This window comes from Corticium candelabrum, chromosome 21, assembly GCF_963422355.1.
Source record: "Corticium candelabrum chromosome 21, ooCorCand1.1, whole genome shotgun sequence".
In the NCBI taxonomy this organism is placed as follows: domain Eukaryota; kingdom Metazoa; phylum Porifera; class Homoscleromorpha; order Homosclerophorida; family Plakinidae; genus Corticium; species Corticium candelabrum.
In genome coordinates, this window is record NC_085105.1 from 1117116 (window position 1) to 1137990 (window position 20875).

The following is a 20875-nucleotide window of genomic DNA, read 5'->3' on the forward strand; positions in this document are numbered from 1 at the left end:
ATTTAATTTATTGAAATTGTTGGGCAAACGGCCGCTTGCGAGCAATCTGCGCGATTTTGGTCTGGAAGGTCGAGGCCAAATCACGTGAGAAAGGTTTCCATTCCAAGAAATGGCAACCAGAGAGCCTCGTCCACTGAAGAAAACCAAACTCGGCCCTCCTGATGTCTACCGCCAGGAATCATCTCAAATGGAGGTTTGTCGTTAGACAAGAATTGAGGCTTCTTTAGGTTATTGGAGGCCTCTTTGCAGGATGTTTTGAACCAGTCAAGTGTACAGAAGGGGTTTTCAAACCCTTGCCCGTTTCCTAACGAGTCTGCATCGGCACTAGGCGATCTGCATTTGTCTTCTCTAGTTGGCCAGTTGAAAAGAAACTTTGAGGAAATATTGACAGTGAAACAAAAGCTGAACACTTTGCAGGATGGTGGGAGAAGAAAACCTCAAAAAGAACATTTCTGGCCGGTGAGTGTAAAAATGACAATGCATAGTTGATGGATAACTATGCAGGATGGTGGTGTCAACGCACACGCGCGCGCGCGCGCGCACACACACACACACACACACACACACACGCACACACACACACACACACGCACACACAGTCAATTATTTTTTGTTATTGCTTTTTGCACAAGTGACTTGGTATGTGTTAAGAGTATGACTAATGAACTATAGATTTACTGTACCAGTTTAGGTTACTGTCATACAGAATGTGCACCTTCAATTATCCAGACCTTGATTATCCAGACTTTTGATTGTCTGGACAAATTCTCTTCCCCCTTCGACTTTTTGTGTTCCCAGATAAAGGAACTGTAATATATTTCACTTCATACTAATACGATGTATACAGTCTCTCACAAATGAGCGAATACATGACTGTGAACGTAATAACCTAATAAACAGGCAGTTGTTGATGACTCTTCTAGTGACAGGAATGTATAGTAAGTGTGGAAACAGAGTGTGATCTTGTACAGTGGAGGAAAATTAGTTGATATTTATCAACTTTTGATTATCCGGACACTTGATTATCCAGACTTCTAAGCTGTCTCCGGAGAAGTCCGGATAATCGAGGGTGTACTGTACATGCAGAGTTGTTCCCGGATTAATATTTGTAGTTTGGTATAGGTGACGCCTAAGATAAAAGAAGCAACATCTCAGTGGTTCGTTAATCTTGCTACTAATAGCAAGTTTCCTCCTAGTCTTACAAAGAAGGTATGTAGTCTTGTTCAGTATTTGTATCTGTATTTATCTGTCACCTGTCTGTCAGTGTCTGTCTGTTTGTCTGTCTGTCTGTCTGTCCGTCTGTCTGTCATATATTTCCATTACAATGAAATTCCCATCAAACTCTAAAAGCAAACCTAAAGTCCACTACATAATAATTACTACATAATAGGTTAGCCTTTTCATGTCTGTCTGTCTGTCTGTCTGTCTGTCTGTCTGTTTCTATGTCTGTCTGCATGTCTGTCTGTTGCCGGTTTGTGTTTCCATCTGCTTGTTTGTTTGTTTGCCTCTTTGTTTATCTGTTCTATTTGTTTACTTCCATTTCAAATTGTGCTGCTTATTATCTTCAGATTCCCATTTTTCACAAGAAGGAGGAAATTTTGGACCATCTTTGCGAACACTCTGTACCTCTTCTGAGAGCTGCGTGGTTTCTTAAGGTTTACAAATCACCAGTTTACTCATGTACAAATTGCACTGCTCTTTGCTACAGATGACAGCTACTTACTATTCATCAGTTTCTGAAGCAAAAATTAGCAAGAAACGGCAGACAGGGAATGCTGCACAAGGTATTGAATATAGGCACATCAAACTGTCTGTTCCATTGGACAGAGCATTTCTAGTGACATGCACATCTTTGCATGTTTGTTAAATTTAAGAAAGAACAATGTGGTGTTTGTGTTATGGTACAGTTTTTTTATTTCTAGAATGGACATTGATTATAACTCGATATTTGAAAGATGTGATTAAAAGTCTGACTGAATACTACTGCAACGTCATGTCAAGCAGCAATTTGGGGAGTGCTAATACTTCATCACTTTTTCCTCAGCACCAGAGACCACATATTGAAAATGCTCAGAAACAGTGGACATATTTGGCACGACTTGCTTGCTGGATGTATGAGGTAAATGCACAGTTATACACTTTTCTGGGTAGTAGCTCAGATTAATCAAACAAATTTGATGTTGTTACAACTTCACTCTTTAATTAACCATGTTTTGTCTTTGCTAGGATGGTCTCTTACATGTGCACGTGTTTTTGACTTGGCTTATTGATCAGTGGAAAGCACTAAAACCAACAGACGATGGTCTTCTCAAGTTGATATTGCCGCAAACATTTCAGGTGCAGTTTTTGTGGTTAGTAATTTGTGTAGACTGGTGTGTCATGGTTGGCTGAGTGGAAAACGCGGATCCACGGATCCACATACATTATATGTCAAACAGACTGCAGCGGCGGCTGAGTGGAAAATGCAGATCCACAGATCGACGGATCCACGCGATTTCACGACCAATATAAATTTGGGCATCTCGAATTTAGACTGCCCTGCTGCTGTCTTCGCTTTCTGCTACAATTATCTTTTGTTTATTATTATGCATCTATACTACAGTTGCACCTCTAGATCTATGCTAAGTTAGCAGTAGAGCTTAGTAGCACCGTACATTATTGTTGTAGCTATTACTAGTTGCTTCATTCTTTCTATCAGCACTCCAACTCACAAACTGGTGTTCCGAAAGGTGTACACGTGACAAGCTCACCATGCTTTCAGCGTTCCCGGATACTTAATAATCCTCAGTGTGGCGATGGGTGACGAGGAGTTTAAGACTCTAGCTATGGTCGCCATCTGTCAAGTTTTGTATATGTGTCTTACAACCATGGAAACGTCCTACTGTGTGCCAAGCTAGAGTTAATACGCCATAGGTGGCTCTAGCAAGTCTATCTACACACGACGTTCTCTTTTACTGCTTTCTCTGTTTGCTGCTGCGACAGGGTGAGGGTGCAGTACAGGCGCTAGATGGCTATAGAACATGAGAAACTCGATTTGCAAGCAGAAACGTCTTCAGAAGCTCTGTAGCAATTTTGTTACTTGTATCTGTGGTACTACGTGTACTCACTGTAGAAAATATCGAACGACAAATTTCAATGAGAACAGTTACTGACACGAGAATCAGTCATTTGAATTTGACCCTCTACCCCAGCCATCACAAGTAGCCTGAGATATGCGCTTTAGCTAGAGATCTCACATCTCAGTAGGTTGTTTTCTCGAAAGAAAATGAGACCAGTCGCTGCAGCTAGTCTATTTGACTCATGCCCGAATATATATTGGACATGGATCCACTCAGCCGTCATGGTTTGGTCAAGATGGAGAATAGGTAGCCACAACTGAATATGGGACCAATAATTTTGTGGTGGTTTACAGAATGCTACGCAGGCAGACAGCCAAGTTAGTTATCTAGGGGGTTGACAGCATCAGCATTTGTAGTGAACTGGGTTGCTACTTTCAGTTTATGTAGGTTAGATAGACAAACAGTTCGACAGTGTCAACACAAGTTAATCACATAAACACATTATTAGACTAACACACTGACTGTCGTACAAATCAAGACTACAAACAAGATGTAGGTGTTAATAAGAATGTTTCATAGTAAGACAGCGTGTGCATATACACTAGATATATAAACTTCAGAAACACAATACTGCCAGTTTCAAAATACAATATTTTGTTTTTTGTAGTACTTGCATGATATTCTGAGGTCACAGTTGCTGTCGAGAAATCTTGCTAATGTTTGTTGCTGGAAGTTGTCTTACCTGTTGAAACCGGATGAAGAGAATGGTGAAGAAGCAGACAATTTGTCTGCAGGAGAGAATGAGAATGATGACACTGGAGGAATTGGAGTGAGGTTGAAGGCTGGTGGAATGTCAGCAGTGAAAGGTGATGGTAGTGAAACGTCTCATGTTTATTGTTGCGTGTGACTTTCCTGAATTTGTCAGTGTCTATGTTGCTGATCGTTTGTTTTGGGAGCTATGTTACCATTTGTGTTATTGTACTCCTCCCTTCTTTATAGGTTTGTCTTCTCAGCCTCCTGCAGAATATCCCAATTGCAGTTATCATCAGAACATGGTGATGTCTCTCACTTCAATTGTACAATCAATAACACTGCACTGCCCTACTGCTCTTCTGTGGATGCCATCAGCTGCTTCAGAGTCTAGTGTGTCACAGTCGGGGCCTTCTTCTGTTGGGTCAAATTCAGGGAAAGGGGATGAGGAGAACTTGAACGGATGGTCGCCACTTGATCAGTTACCGTATGCACCATCAGAACTGCCTTTGTCGAGTCGTCTGAATCCGGAACTTACAGAGCAGGTTAGCAGGAGACAAATATGAATAATGTATAAAATTACAGAGGACTGGTATTAGGAATGATAGATGAGCAGTTGTTGAAACGAGCAAAACACAAAGTCAAACTCATATTAATTTTCTGCTGCAGATTATTTGCCATCTCCAGTCTACAGAAGATGAGATCTGCCTACGCAGTGCTGCTGCTGAGAGACTCTGGACATCAAGAGAATACAACAAGCCAAGCGAATGTAGAGAGGTTTGTCATTCGGGATTGACTGTCCAAATTAATTTGCTATTTTGTAGCATTGATGATGACTTTTGTACTGAAGCTAATGGAAGAGCTGGATAAATATGATTACAACAAAGCTTTACATTGTTGTTCAGTCGAAGGACTGTACGCTAAGATATTTGTTCGTCAACATGGCTCAAATGTGCACAGCATAGTTACTGGTGGCTGCAGTAGTCTGTACTTGTATTGTTGTGTAGGAGGTTGGACTGGCTGGGATTGAACTGATTGTTCCGTTGTTGTGTGATTGGGCAGTGAACTCTAACTCTGGTCATGTTTATCGGGTGTATGTAGTGGCTCGTCTCTTTCACATGGCACAGGCAGCTCTTCAAAAGGTATGACGTTTTGTATTAGTACATGATGTGTTGGCTGTGTACTGCCATAGTGTCAGCATGTCTGTCTGTTTGTGTATTTGTTTGTTTGTTTGTGCATTTGTTTGTGTGCCCATTTGTCTGTATGTTTTTCTCTGTCTTGTGGCTGATTGTTTCTGTGTTTTGTTGGTACATATGTCTTTCACTGTTTATGACTTCAGAATTATATCTTGCTTTGTTATGGGACTGTGTTGTAGATATTGTCTGGAGCACGTGATATGTCTGAAAATGAAGGTGTAGATGATGCCAGAGCATCAAGTCTATTGGGAGATCAACAAGAGGATGACGATGACGATGCTGTTTCTGTTGCCTCGTTAGACTGTGTTAGGTTTCCTCTTCGTGACTGTCTTATTCACTATCTTGACACTCAAGCTCCTCTACCCGGTCCTGGTAGGTAAATGTATAGCAACATGATGTCACAGTGGAATTAATATACTTTTGGTAGATGATGGAGATTCAAGTTTTCATCATCTCGTCATACTTTTTGGTGAATTGATTCGAACTGGTGTTTTTTCTTACTCTCACTACTTAAGCACATTGATATCTCGTGGTGACCTCCAAGCCTCACCTGTACAGCAAGAAACATTGCAGACAGCTATGGATGAACAGAAGGAGGATTTGAGTATTGTAGCTAACTTTGGTCTTGTGCATGGGTCACGCGATGCTGAACTAAGCGATGCAGCAAAGAATCTGAACGAGTCAACAGAAGATTTAGAGAGTCAAATGGATTTCAGTACGAGCCAAGAATCTATTGAAACACTAGACAAAAAGAACACCAGAAAGGGTGTTAAACGTCTACACTCGCTGGATGATAGAGGTGAAATGAGCAGCCCATCAAAGTACCATTGTCGCAGTGACAGCGACACGCAGACACAAATGGAGACACTGTTCGGTGAGTTGTCTGATTCAGCTCCTGACAGTGTGAAATCCGCAGAGTCTGGCCGAGGTTCACCACACAGTAGCATTAAACGTCACTTTCACTACGCTCTCAAGTTTCCAATCCCTGAGGAAATGTGCTCGGAATATTTCTTGAAACAGCGGCTTGTTGTATTGTTTGGAGTTGGACAAGACCGTGCGGAGGCTGCCAAGGAACTGGATCAAGCTACAGAAGAGGTGTGCCAGCATCTAACCCACACTGAAGACAACACATCTAGTGCTAGTGTTGTCTATCAAACATCTCACGAAGATGCAGTCAAGACTTTCGTGTCTGCATCGCAGTTTAGTCGTTGTCGAGTGTTGCATGCTTGTCATGAGAAACTACTTCCTCGACATGGAGACTCACCTGTTTCACAACGGGAACAATACGAACGCGTATCTGTTGAGAGTGTGGAGTTTCTCTTTGAGTTGATGGAGCTGGCTGGAGATGTTGTATTGCTGTTAGATCTTGTACAGGAGCTGCTGATTGGTCAAGAGTTGTATGAGAGTAGCAGTGATGAGGCGGAAGAACCAGAGCGTTTGGCTGGTAGCGCGGTGGGTGAAGCTTCAAGTCAGAAAAACCAAGTAGCAGACATGTATGTGATTGGATCGAAGTTGGTGCCATCAGTTCTGGGTGTGCTGTGGAAGTACAACCGTTGTGTGTTGTTGTCTCGTCGCACTACTCAGATTGTGTTTGAAGGGTAATATGGAGGTTCATTTGTGTGGTTTGTTGCGTTATGTTTGATGGACTTTGGTGGTTGTTCAGATTGTTTAGATACATTAGACAGGTGTCTGATCCCGCAGCATGCAGTAATTCTGAACGCTGTGTGTTGGTCTATCTCAGTCATCTCTATAGGTCGTGTGAGCATCTGCAGGTAAAGTGAGTGTGGCAGTACGGGTTGCACTTGGTCATGTTGCATGTTTGGTCTATTTGTCTTTCTCTTTTCCTGTTTTTGTGTTGGTATCTTGGGCTTTGTGTCTCTGTTATTGTCTTTATGTTTGTGTAAGTTTTCTTTTTTTTTTGCTCATTGTGTTGTCTATGTATGTCTTTCTTAATTATCTATTTGTAAGTTTGTTCTTGTGTGTCTCCTTGTGTTTACCTGTGTTGTGTGCATTGTTTTTCTACTATATTCTTAAACTGAAAATCCAGTCATAAAAGTAATATGAGTGTCAATTGCTCTACTGGTTGTCTCTCTGCTGTTTATCATTGTGCTGTAATTGCTGTGCTAGACAACATTTAAAGGTGTGTTTGAGAAGATTGCTGCCGACGTTGAATCTAATATTTACAGCAAGGTGAAGACTGCACCAACTGAGCTGAAATCTACTGCAGCTCAATTTACCGACATATTTAGAGACACCAGGTACGGATACTGTCATGTGTGTACTTGCTAATTAAATGGACAAACAACATGGCAATTGTCCAGAACTGCGAAAGATCGCATTCGGTATCCGTTACTGAGGAAGAGTGACGATAATCTACACTCGTTTGTGTACCGTCTTATGTTGGCAGTAATTCGTGAAGACGCTCGAAACAAGTACATTGCACTAGTCGTTTTTTATCGTTATATTCATCCCATTCCCTTTGAACTCTAGTATGGCAAGTCTTGTAGATCTGTGTGTGAATGCTGTATCGCAATGTAAAGGTCTCAAGTCTCAACTACTCTGTGCCTTGAGAGCTATGGCTTGTCCTGCAGAGAAGAAATACGGATACACAGATCTGTTGGAGGCGATGAATGTGAGTGACAAATTGTGTCATTTAGTATCACATCAGTTGACAGGCCAGCACATCTATGCACTCACTTGTGCACGTATGGACACGCCATTAATTGTTTAAGTGTTGAATAGTAGTGTGTTTAGTGCACTAATTGATCTAATGCAAGTACATTTGTGATTTTATAGTATCGTTTGCTGACTGTCCCTCAGCAGATTGCTGTCTTCACGTCGGTGCTTGTTGCAAGGCAATGCTTCTCGTTAACAGACGTGCTGTCTCACGTTGTGCAGCCTTCACTCAAGTCAGCTAGAGTGCATGGTAAGAATATATGCTGTAGTTGCTCTAGTGGACTAGATGGTAAGATCCTTTCTGTTAGTATCTGTTCATCTGTTTGTTGTCTGTCCGCCTCTGTTTGTCGATTGGTCTGTCTGTCTCACCATGTGGTATGGCATCTCATTCTTTTGTAAAGGAACTTGTTTGTTTGTCAGACTATTCGTTCATACATTAGTCTGTTATTCATAGGTTTGTTTCCTATTCTAGAATCCTAGTCGATTCGTGACAGTTTTTCTATGTATGAATTAGTCTGTTTGCCTCTCTGACTTGTCCGTTCTTTGTTTCTCATAAACTGTTGGTAATTGTTCTGTTCTTCAGGAGGGAAAGCAGAGCAAGGTGTAAGACTTACTTGCATGCTGCTGCAATGCCTACTAACAAATCAACCAAGTACAAGTTCAGTTTCTGCACCCTCGGGTGGCATCTTTCAGCCTCCACAGTTTGGAACGTCAACCACAAGTTTTGTCATGTTGCCCTCTGATAAACGTTGTTTGTTGGCTTCAAGAGAACTGCTAGATCTTCCAACCATTTTTACAATACTAAAGGTACACGTGGTTTCATTCGGACATGTGGATGGTTGACTTGTACATTGGTGCATACACTACCTTGCCAGTTTATTGTATTGTTATGTCAATACCTGGTGACTGGATTTTGTTCATTGTGTAAGATTTATGTGGTGTGTAGATGCTATGGAGATTGAGTGCTGCATCTGGTGGCAGTCGTGTTGCATCAATGTCATCTAATAAGACTCTTACAGCTCGAACTCTGACTGAGCTTTGTAGACAGCCGTGGATGAAGACACTATTTTTGAGAGATCCCGATGCTCTTTGCAGCAAAGACATGTTGATGGACATGTCACTTGTTGCATCTGAGGTCTGGAGTTAGTTGGTTGATCAAGAGAATTTCTATATCATATTCTTCTTCTAGGCACGTTATTTGCTTCAGTTGGTATGTTACCCGGACGGGGAGCATTTGGGTGGTCAGAGGGATGAGGAGTCCCATGAGAGCGTGGCTAGAATTATTGAGGTGACTTTGTTTTGCAGATTTGATTAGGACTGTTCCTTTTTATTGTGACACTCTCTGTAGAACTTGAAATTGTGGACATTCAATGTTTCTTGGCTGGAACTGCAACTTCTCATACGCGAACACCGGGATGATGAACAGGTGATGATAGAATGAGTGTTGTTAGTTGCATGTACAGACGGACGGACGGACGGACGGACGGACAGACAGACAGACAGACAGACAGACAGACAGACAGACAGACAGACAGACAGACAGACAGCTAGACAGACAGACGGACGGATGGACAGATTTAGAGAAGAGACATATGGGCAAGTAGCATGAGCTCAGCAGGACAGGTAGAAATGTGGGATAACAGGCTAATGTGATTGTGTACTTCAACTTGGGCTGTCTACTTTCATTGGACTAGTTTAGCTACTACTAGCTTCTGCCACAAATATTGTTGTCATACTGACTTGCATTTGTGTAGCAATGCAAACGTGTATTGGACTGCATTGCACAATGTTCTATGGATATCTTTTGGTCTGATGCCAATTCTAGAGCGTTTTCGCAGGACAGCAATCGTGACGTTGTGTGGCAGCTTATTGGCGTCTCGGTGTGGCTGGTTGCACCGCTTGTATACAAACTGGCTCCCTCTGTGCAGGGCATGTTGCTCAGAGCAGCAGGAAGAATCCTAGAGCGTGACCAATGGTGGAAGCCTAACGTCGAGCGAAAAATAGACATCAGCAAGTTAGTAAATTCCATTCAGTCGCACATTTCTGTTTCATGGACATTGCTGTGTCTGCTTTAGCCCACTGGCCGTTCCATGGCAGAAACCGTTTCTAGCTTTAGTTATGGCGAGTTTGAATAGTCAAGATCAAGCCAAGACTGATTTTTTGACGTCACTCCATAGACAGTTAACCCAGTTTCTGTCTGCTTCCGAGCGGGTATGTATGAACGCTTTTGCGATGCTTGAAACGGTTGAAGTTGTGTGCTTTGTTGCTTGTGGCAGTCTGCATGTTCGAGAACAAGGGTTGAGGTTAACATTGTTGACTGATTGCCTGATTATGTGTGGTGTGTGGACTGTAGGAAAGACATCCTATGGAACGTAATGCCGCTGTGTTTGCACAGGAAGCTCTTCGGCTGAGATTGAGTATGGTACGTGATGTGTTGTGACTATCATTTCAATTGTAGAACATTATACATTGGGTGACCCAATGGCAGTCGTAACACATAGTTACTGGCACAGTTTGTTGTCAAGGCCCGGATGATGAGACCGGCTGGTCATCCTGGTCTTGACCGTACTGAGCAAGCAACACAATGTCTAGAAACGAGTGGTGTGTTTTAATGACTGTATGTGGAAATTGCCTAAATATATGTTTTCTAGGTTGGCGCCATGTTCGATACGCTGTTACGAAACAAAACACAATGTGGAGAATGGTGTGTTCTACTTATGCATCTCATGACGTCTGGGACTGTAACTAGAACGAGCAATTACGGGTGAGGGCCATATTCATGTTCGTTATTGCTAGAATTGTGTATATTTGCTATCGTGTATTAGTCATTTGTACACCACTGTGTTTGACATGTTGTCCACGCTGTTGGAGGATGGACGTTTTCTGAACGAACAGGCAGCCCTTCCTACATCCGATGAACCGGGAAGAAAAACCTCCATTCCCATTATGAAGCGACTGAAGGTACGTTGGGGTCTTTTAAAAATTCTTTGATGCAATAGAATGTGGCTCGTTTCATCCAATTTGTGTTGCTTGATTGTACAGAAGGAAGTACATTTGTGTTTGGCAAAGCAGGTGGCTGAGGAGTGCAAGATACTTCTACCATTGCCCCAACGTAAAATTAAAGTGCCAAAGGTTGAACCATGCGAAGAACCTGGTAAGAAGACGGGACTTTGCCCACAGGTGAGAGTGAAGATGAAGTGTTAAGCGTGTACACCACATTGTGTGAATTAGAAGACAAATTGATTGTTGGAAAACAGACTGATGGAAAAGATAGCCTCACCCCACCCCACTCTCACCCCACCCCACTCTCACCCCACCCCACTCTCACCCCACCCCACTCTCACCCCACCCCACTCTCACCCCACCCCACTCTCACCCCACCCCACTCTCACCCCACCCCACTCTCACCCCACCCCACTCTCACCCCACCCCACCCTCACCCCACCCCACAGAACAGAAGCAGCCAGGTAGACAGATCGATAGATGGATGGGTAAACGTATGGTCAGGATGGACAGATGGGCAGACAGAGTGGCAGCATGTCTAGGAGTGTGGACAAATGGAAAAGGGAAGGGAACAGACCGGCATGCTGTCTGACAGACGTGTGAACTAACTTAAATTACAGCAAAAATTGTGTGACATCACTGTGCTATGTGTTTATGACAGGGGTACCGCATAACCGGTCATCAATTTATTGATCCTTGGGATGTCTTGGAAGGTGCAAAGAATTCCGGTCCTCTGTCGCTTTCTCTCTTTGGCGCAGTACGAATGGAACGAAAAGCGCTCACGAAGTACGAGCAGCAGTTTCAGGCCGTGCGCTACAACAAAATTCCACGCCCGTTTGTGTCTTGCAAGGTGAGACGCGTGGTTGTGGCTGACTCGTCGTCTGAAGACGAAGAAGGTAAACAACAGGTTGCAGTCAAGCAGGAACTTTTGGACGAGACCGTATCTGAGGTGCAGATTGCAGTAACCAATTGCTCTGATATTCTAGCGATGACATCTAGCCCTGTGTCGGTCAGCAGTGAGAAACACTCGCCTGTCACCGGTAGGCGTACGCCTCAGTTGATAGGACATTGTCTTTCTAAAGGGCGTGAGACACCGAGCAAGTTGATCGGACATGGTCTGACTGTGATAGGCGGAGAGGGACAAAGTCGAGTGTCAATCAGCCGACAGTTGAGTGAACCGTTACAACAGGATTTGCAGGGAAAGACTCATCACGGTGTGGTATCGGTGTCAACCAGTGGAATGCCTCGTCCTAAGTTCCTTCCTATCAACGATCAACTGAACTTTGAGGATGCGTTTGGCCTTCCTTCTCGGTCACTGCAGCTGCAAACGAGATCACAACCGACTACACCCGTCGTATGCCAACAGACACAGATGCCATTAGATCCTCTGACGTTGCATCAAAGTCGTTCTAATACGGGAACACCGATTGCTGATATGATTGTGCGAGCGGCCGTTAACCGTTCTGCAGCTGCTACGGCGAGTGGAACACCAACTCGGTCTCTTGCCCCTGTCGGTGGGTTTACTATGCAGTTGTCTGCTTCTAGACAACAGGCTGTAGTTCACCCTATTGCACAAAGACCGGTGCAGAAGGAGCAGCAACTGCTTGTGCAACAACAGCAAAACCCTGCTATAAACAAGCGCCCTCCTATTCAGATTGGGTCATCTAGTGCTCAGACGTTTCTGACGCCGAACTCATCCTTGATGACAACTCTCCAGGGTGGAACTCCTATTCGGACCATTGCAATTATGGCATCTCAACCACAGCAGCAGCAGCAATCGCAGCAGCAGCAGCCACACCAGCAGCAACAGCAGCTTTCCATCCAGCCACAGCAGGGTCATCAGCAACAGATTCTTCAAACCCATTTGCGAAGTATCCAACAGCGCCATCAGCAGACAAACATTCATTCCAACATTGGCACGCTGCAACTCATGCCACCTCAATACAGTCCAGGAGCCTCAAATCTTGTATCGTCCATTGGCCAGGCAAATTTCACGCCGAGCCTGACTCAACAATCCAATAATCCTGTTGCTAGCCAATCAATGTTAAGACACCAACTGCTTCCTACATCCCAGGTTTTGCGTACACAGCAACATCCTCAAGCATTCTCACAGATTCAGTCTGTTCAACCTCAAACCATGGTTGTCCAGAGAACTACCCAGGAAGGCGGCTTACAAGCCATGCTGTCTGGTCCCCCTCTTCAGGTGTCTGCATCTCGCTTGTCTCAAGTTCAGATTCAACCACACCTTCAGCAACAACAACAGACTGAGACGCCACAACAGACTTTTCTTCAGTATCAACGACAGTCACAGCAAAATCCGCTTGCACAATACCAAAGGCAACTGTCTGGTGGACAAGGAGGAGGAACGTCATAGTACTGTGGGTTGATATAATTTGGAGTACCTTTTGCTACTACAGAGTTTTTCCAGATGGTGATTATGTTAACGTGTCTGCCATTGAAGTGGCACAATGCAGTCAAGCATTGTGAGAGGTGTGATTCAATGTGAAGAAAAACTCACTTGAATTAATGGATGCAGTAAGATGTCCAGGGGAGTTGTTATAGATGTTATGGCATGTGTTCCTATGGAGATCAGCCCTTGTCCTGATTTGAATTTTATTGCAGGGATATAGATTTCTGAATACCCTGTAGGAAAGCAGGTGTACAGTAGACCATCACATTGTGCATTCATAACCCTGTGCGCTTGAACCGTTCATGCACACATTCCCAGTTTGTAAATTTACTAAGTCGCTTCAATGCTTCCCAACACACTCTTTGCTTAATAAATACGTGACTGGGACCTTCTATTCCAATGACATTGGAATTACAGAACCCGGATATGTTGTATTAATTAAGCAAAGCCCATGTTGTGAATGTAGACCCGACACTAATACCCGGATGTGCAACTTCAAGTCCTTTAAAACTTGAACCAGTCTACCCTGTTTATGGATGGTCTCTGCATACTGAATAGAGAATATTGAGACCACAGTCAGAGGGCTTGGACTAGTTCAAGTCTAACGTCTGATGGCTATCAACTCAACACACCAGGCATATATGAATGATTCCAAATTTGCACATTTCTGATGTACATTCAGTCTGTCAAATTCCAAACATGTCAATTTGATCATGGTAAAGCTACTGATAGCCAACCCAAAATTAGTAGAATTCCACCCCATGGTGTTATCTTCACAACAGCTTTGTTCTGCGTTAGTGCATAAAGATAGCAGCTACACAGCAAAATAAGCAAGATTACCACTAGAGACCATGAGTGGGTCCATAAATGACTAACATACCTGCCACTGAATAAAAGCATGCCAGAAATCATCAACCCAGCAAACTGTTAGACAATAGTAATCCACGTAGTACATTAAATAACGACACCGTTACCAGCAGGATGATTATCAAAAATTTTGTTTAGAGTTCAAGCAACAATAGTTGCTAATGTTGCTGTTAATTAACAATAGGGTTAATAAAGAAGGAATTAATTGACAATAATTTTGTTGACAGGATTTTGCTGCTTGTTTTGTCAATCACACTGTCCTCCCTGCATAAGTATACAGCTATGAGTGTATGTGAAGTGAATCACACATTGCAATTATCTAAGAAAAAAGACTACCATTACCATGGCAACACAACCAGCTTGCTCTGTGTCAGACACCAGAGACACTCTGAGTACGTCAGAAACATGATTCTTACAAGTTGGCCATAAATGTGGTCAAATTTTCAAACCCTCACTCTGCCAGTAGCAGTAGATAGTTAAATAATTAGATTAGAAACAAAAGTACCAAGTGAGGTCGAGCAACAAGTGAGGCGCACATCAGAGCTAGAGTGTGATAGTAATGATAGCGGTTGGCAGTTTGAAAGGCCTGTAAACATAGAAACATTACACAGCACTCATACAATAATTGATTAATTAATTGAATTATACTGGTTAATTAAACTTGCACCAATCAGGATATCTAGACAAGTCATGGATACCCAAAATTGAATTCTTTTATCATGAATATCAGTGCTAAGAGAAATCCCTACAAATTGATGTATTAATATAGAAGGGAAAACGGCGTAGATCCAATTTCCAGGCTGCTTTCCGTCATTACAGTGTAGTACCAAAATTTTATATTAGTGTATGACAGCAAGAGACACATTTGTATATAAACGGCAAACACAGTAGTGCTATCTCAAGGCTTTTGTAGTGCAATAGTCACTGTACTTTGCGTTAAATCGCGCTAGTGCACATGCCAGCGCTATTGTGTTACCTGATAGAAGTCTTTCTTTTCGTGGTGTTTCAAAACATGCTCTCCTAAGGCACCAAGAGCTACAGCCAATGCACCAGACACACCAGCAGCTCGAACAATTAGGTCACCACTGAACAGATAAGCTGCCCAACTGCTAAAGAAACACCAAGCCATACCAATATCCTAGGCCCGGATGTGTATGCTGTGCCTTGTCAGGATAGTAAGTATATAGACCAGGCCTACGTACAGTACTATAGAATAACATCCCCCGGTATCATCCCCTGGTATCATCTCCTCCAAATAGTAGGCCATTGTGACGTTGCGTTACCGACAAACAGACAGAGTAATGTCCAATGAATTTGTATTATCGCTGTTTGGTAGACCACCCCTACACATTTACGTTAATACAGTACTGGACAAAAGTTTTGAGCCACCCTTCAACAATCCTTTTCTTTGGCCTTAAAATCATTTACTTATGAGTAAAGTAGACAATACCACTATCAATAGAGTCAAAAACACAAAACTGTATCATTTCAGTGTGTTTAATAGAACAGATTACGCCTAATAATTAGTATGGCCACCATGAGCTGCAATAATAGACTAATTTGCAGGGTGGCTCAAAACTTTTGTCCAGTACTGTATAATATAAAATGGTTGGTCACGGGAACTGCGATCACACTGTGCAAGGTCGCGACAGCAATGCGCATACAAACGTTTGGATTTCCAAGGCATGCGCACGCTAGCTAATTCGTTTTCGGCGGGTGTCACATACAATGAGCGTAGAAGATCGTCTTTATCTAGAGAATCTAGAAGAATACGTCATTGACGAAAACAGAGTAGTGAGTACAAGAGTTCTATAGATGATAATTTTATGTAGACAGCATTGTACTCGAAGGTAACGTACAAATGGCTCAGCAGAACGTTGTCAGTCAACGTCAATCAGGCGAAAAGGTTGGACTAGAGATTGTACCGATCGTACAGAGGTCGCATATTACTCTTACGGTCGTAGTTATTGAGAAATGTGTATTATCCGGGAACTCAAGGATGTATATTAATTAATTGTGAGTATTCTTTGTCTGCCTCTGAGGGAACTGCACCAGGTTATGGTGTGTAAGAAAAAATATATATATATGTATGTATGTATGTATGTATGTATGTATATTAAATTTTTATATTATTATATTATATTTACACAAATAGGTATTTTATCCAAAGACTTTAAAAACATTAAAATTTTGTGACAGACAAAGGCGTCACTTTGAACATGGTCTGTAGCTAAACTTTATTGTGGAATTCAGTTATTAATGAACAAGTAAGATTTTAGGTGTTAAACGTATAAGAATTATTTGCTCTTTTTTAGTTTTTACGTTTTGAAAATATAAGGTCATGTAGTCTTGTTTACTTTTTATGCATATTTCCATGTCATGACATTCGTTTTTAGAATGTTGTTTGAGTTTGTAACCGAACAGAGAGCAAAAAAGTCTGACAATATTCTCAATGTTATTTACATGGTGAGTGGACTAAAGCGAGACTCACCAACTGCAGAAATCGTATGTAACATACAAGCAAGCTGGTGTCTTCTGGTATTTATATTTCATTTTGTGCAGACACAGTTGGTAACATTAGTCTCTGAAGATCAACTGGACAGTAAGTTGTTACGATTGTGACATGCATTACAAGAGCATCATTTTTGTTTGTACAGAAGTGAAGCAAGGTCTTCAACCGGTCACTAGCGTACATGTATATAGTGTGCAGAAGTTTAAGCCAAAGGTAAGTCTTTATCAGTCATGCCTAGAAAGCCATTGTGCACGCAATGAGTAAATACAGTGACTACTTTGCAAACCAATTTCCAGTTATTATTTGCACTATTCAATTGGTCAGGCAGGCTGTTTGTAAATGGACTTCGGGAATCATCACTTACATACGGTTTACTATTACACAGGCACGGCAGGTTGATTTATTAAGCATTCTGTTTTAGAGTTGATTCAGTGACATATGTGGGTTTTTCTCTATTGCTAGCAATACCTCTAGGCTAGGACCCTTTGTCTCGAGACATGACCATGATGCCTCCAGGAAATTTTGGATTTGGGACATCAAACTTGTAAAGATAGAAAAAGATCAATTCCTACTTGACAGCTGGCACAGTTCTATGCTTCTTTAGCTTCTCTCTAGGTGTTTTCGCGTCTTAATTATTAGACTGCCGTTTCATTGGTTCTTTGCTAGCACATTGCATTCCATATTCTCACTATTTTAGGTCTTTGTCTGATCTTGTGTCTCATCCATTTGTCACATTCATGCGTACAAGTGCTACTACTTGCAAGTCTTCCACGCGATGTCACTGTGTGTAGACTTTAAAAGGGTGTGCCTGCGGCAAGAAATTCATGGTAAAAATAACAGATCCTAGCTTTACATGGCAAAAGAAACTATTGGTCTTGACAGCTTTACTAGGGACTTTCTCACATTTTAATTAGCCGAGATGGAACCAAGGCTAGTTAGTGAGACAAAGGCCGTTGCTTATAATATAGAGGCTTTTCACAGCTAATGGCTAATTAACTATGTAGTCTATCAAGTACTGCAATGTTTAAGTGTTGATGTTTTAATCTGCATTGTTGCACTGTTTTAAGTGTCATTACAAGTTAATTGAATAAAATTATTAGTTTATGTTATAAAATGATTGATGACATCATGACGCACAACCTCCTTCAGCAATACCCCTATGAGTAACCCTGTGTACGCCACTTTGATTTTTGGTGTTTTGAGGCTGTTATGTCAGTATATTGTGTTTGTAGGACTTGAATGTTTTGTACACGGCTGATTATGAGTTGCAAAGAGAGAATCTTCATGAGAGCAATAAGTCTGGCATTGTGTCACAATATGTTATCAGTTAGTGTGATTCAACTGTTTGTTATAGGTGGAGCTGTATTACATGTAAGGAGGCTGAACTGTTACCAGATGGGAAAGTTGATCGGAGGAGAACTGGTGTGCTTGCAAATGGATTGGAAGCAGTGAATGGGATAGTGAACAATGGAGAACGACGAAAGGCACAAAGTGTGTGACAACTAACTTGTGCTCGAATACTCTTAATGCATCAAATTGCATTTTTAAAGGTATGAAGACAAACGAAGCGAGTTTTACAACAGTAAGTTGTGGTTCACATTTAATTAATGGATTAACGAACGTGACATTCACTAACACTATAAAGTGCTAACATCTGGCTTATCTTATACACATTATAAAGTCTCTGTGTGTGTGTGTGTGTGTGTGTGTGTGTGTGTGTGTGTGTGTGTGTGTGTGTGTGTGTGTGTGTGTTGTGTGTGTGTGTGTGTGTGTGTGTGTGTGTGTGTGTGTGTGTGTGTCACTGTGTGTGTGTGTGCATGTTTGTGTGTGTTGTGTGTGTGTGTGTGTGTGTGTGTGTGTGTGTGTGTGTGTGTGTGTGTGTGTGTGTGTGTCACTGTGTCACTGTGTCACTGTGTGTGTATGTGTGTTCAAAGCAGGTGCTCAAACAGTGTGGCAGAGAGAGAGCCGATCGAACTGTCGTTTGTCTGCTGACGACGTGACAGCACTGTGACTTTGAATTTTGACACATACAATTCCCATACACAGCTAGTACTCATACATACACTGTGCAACACTTTGCACTGTCAAACTTTTATGTCTAAATTTGACTTAGGAAGAATCATTTTATTAACTGAATTGGAATGCTGTAATTTGCTGGCATTCATACTCTTGTGTGGCTGATATGATATGGATTGCCTTATTACAGACTAGCAAATCTAATAAAACTGTCTTAAATCCATTTGAAAAAATGGCAGCTAGAGCAAGCTCTAAGAAGGCAGATGTGCAATGTGAACAGGTCAGTTAATTAGGTGTACATGTAAGCTGTCAATATAACATTAGTGTTTATGGTCTAGCACAAGGATCTGACTGAAGAGGGTAGTGTAAATCGCAAAACAGTGGCATCGTTCTTTGGGAGACAGCCTGCAAGGAAACAAAATAAAGATGCTAAATTAGATACTGGTAGTAGTTTTCAGTCAATTCAATTAACTAATTTGAAGATACTCAAGTGAACTGTACCAACCTGATTGTAGTAAAGAAATTCACACACACACACACACACACACACACACACACACACACACACACACACACACACACACACACACACACACACACACACACACACATTGCATGGACACACTCAAATACAAACAGGTCAGCCACTGGTAGAATATTTAATAAATCAATGCACAATGTGTGTTGTTGTAGTTTTGTGTCACGTGCAGGTACATCAAAGACATCTCAAGCAGCTGACTTGCCTTCTCAACACGACACAAAAGCTGCTCCTGAGAAAGAGCTTGAGAAGACTGAAAAGGCTACAAATTTTAAAGCATCTTTCTCTGGGAAACAGCAAACAAAGAGAACCAAAAACATTGGTAGAGCTCATTATTTGTTTGTATTGAATACAGACAGATAATGTTACACTATAGTAAAATGGTCACTCATGGACGTATTCATTAGCCTTTTCATGTGTTCTTGTAGTAATCTATAGTCTTCTAACCAGTAATGTTGTCTTATTACAGTTGGATCAAAGTCATTACAACCACTTGATTCTTTAACTCCAGATGCAAAGGAATGTGACAAGATGGAGTCATCAACCAAGCCATCTAACCAGCAAACATCTCTCTCTGTAATACCAGAAACTCCTAAAGCTGATATCCGAGAGCAAGGTTTGTACAGTGACAAGTTTGTAGAACAATTGCTGGTTTATAATAGTGACTGCATGTTACTGCAAGGTCGAAAGAGACAGAAGCAAAGCAAGAAATCAACTAAACGACGGCGTACTCGAGTTTTGGCTATGGACAGCGATTCTGGTGAAGGTATATCTTTGTCTGTTGAAGTGTGTTGTGCAGTATTGGCATTGTACTTAGCTGCCAGGTAATTTCTTACAGAAACGTGTGAATTAAAACAAGACTCAACTGTTGAAGACAACTCAAACCCAGAGTCACGTGATCCAGTTGAAGAAGAGAGTGCTGTTTTGAAGCCTGCTAGTCCATTATTGAAGCATCTGGAGAAGCCACGCAGAAAACGGATAAAGAAACTTGTGTCAAAGACATACGTCAATGAACAGGATGAGTTTAGTGAGTAATACACATGATCTGACTGTCGCTCGGTATCTGTCAACCTTGACCTTTAGTACATCTTGTGTGTGTGTGTGTGTGTGTGTGTGTGTGTGTGTGTGTGTGTGTGTGTGTGTGTGTGTGTTGTGTGTGTGTGTGTGTGTGTGTGTGTGTGTGTGTGTGTGTTTGTGTGTGTTGTGATGCCATCATTGTTACCTTATAATATTTCTTGATTTTTTCCAGTTACTGAAAAGGTATATGAAAGCTGTTCAACAGATGCAAGTGATGTTGAAGTTGTTAAGACAGAAACAATGGGGACACAAAAGAAAGCGTTGTCTACAGAGTCAACTCAAACAAAACATTCTCCTCAACAAAAGACAACCAAAGTCAAATCAGCATCAAATAAACAGTCAAATTTAATGAGTTATTTTCATCGTCCAAAGTGACACTATATGCAGTGGAAAGAGTGTACAAATATAAATGAATACAATCGTGCCAGCAACGTTTGTTGTTGTTGTTGTTGTTGTTGTTATGTAAAATTTGAAATCAAACAAAACTCTCGACAACTAGAAAAAAACTGTTCAGCTAACAACCATTTTAAAGAGAGCTTTAAGCTACTAGCTATAACGTTATTATGTTCTATCAGTTGCCCAAAAAATATTTATTTATTTAGTTAGTTAGTTATTTGTTGTTTATTTATTTATTTTTGAGTTTTCGCTTCTGTCACAAATGCGTGGAAGTCATCACATCTCTACCACATCAAGGTCAATTACTTAAATAAGGTAATTAATAACTAAGTAATAAACTGTATTATTTCAAGTGCATGTTGAAGCCACGCAAAA

The 20875-nt window shown here is 41.6% G+C and overlaps 3 protein-coding genes across 5 annotated transcripts; 2 read left to right on the forward strand and 1 right to left on the reverse strand.

Annotated features, from left to right (window-relative positions):
• Positions 1–94: 94 nt before the first annotated feature.
• LOC134196305 (mediator of RNA polymerase II transcription subunit 12-like protein) lies at positions 95–13351 on the forward strand. Its single transcript, XM_062665403.1, has 30 exons — positions 95–193; positions 250–459; positions 1123–1209; positions 1569–1655; positions 1709–1784; positions 1923–2119; positions 2227–2337; positions 3727–3925; positions 4059–4354; positions 4479–4578; positions 4634–4761; positions 4817–4951; positions 5185–5377; positions 5433–6603; positions 6669–6777; positions 7133–7263; positions 7327–7437; positions 7496–7637; positions 7802–7931; positions 8265–8488; positions 8628–8816; positions 8871–8969; positions 9030–9107; positions 9436–9695; positions 9757–9892; positions 10035–10103; positions 10333–10445; positions 10507–10642; positions 10724–10861; positions 11346–13351. The coding sequence occupies exons 1-30, from the start codon at positions 110–112 to the stop codon at positions 13056–13058; spliced, it is 6852 nt and encodes a 2283-aa protein (XP_062521387.1). The 5' UTR covers positions 95–109; the 3' UTR covers positions 13059–13351.
• Positions 13352–13732: 381 nt separating this feature from the next.
• Positions 13733–15127, reverse strand: LOC134196688 (transmembrane protein 256-like). Its single transcript, XM_062665903.1, has 4 exons — positions 14938–15127; positions 14467–14547; positions 13975–14018; positions 13733–13908 (listed from the first exon to the last, which is right to left on the reverse strand). Exons 1-4 carry the CDS (start codon positions 15088–15090, stop codon positions 13806–13808), a joined length of 381 nt encoding a protein of 126 aa, XP_062521887.1. The 5' UTR covers positions 15091–15127; the 3' UTR covers positions 13733–13805.
• A 524-nt stretch (positions 15128–15651) lies between these two features.
• On the forward strand, positions 15652–20589 carry LOC134196474 (DNA polymerase delta subunit 3-like). 3 transcript variants are annotated; one of them, XM_062665613.1, is made up of 15 exons: positions 15652–15755; positions 15812–15867; positions 16358–16466; positions 16524–16563; positions 16619–16686; positions 17706–17770; positions 17828–17964; positions 18024–18055; positions 18680–18769; positions 18828–18936; positions 19200–19349; positions 19497–19643; positions 19710–19793; positions 19866–20054; positions 20277–20589. In XM_062665613.1, the coding sequence occupies exons 1-15, from the start codon at positions 15690–15692 to the stop codon at positions 20477–20479; spliced, it is 1545 nt and encodes a 514-aa protein (XP_062521597.1). In that variant the 5' UTR covers positions 15652–15689; the 3' UTR covers positions 20480–20589. The 3 variants fall into 3 exon arrangements, with proteins under 3 accessions (XP_062521597.1, XP_062521598.1, XP_062521599.1); XM_062665614.1 differs by having other exon boundaries at positions 18828–18933; XM_062665615.1 differs by having other exon boundaries at positions 16622–16686.
• Positions 20590–20875: the final 286 nt, after the last annotated feature.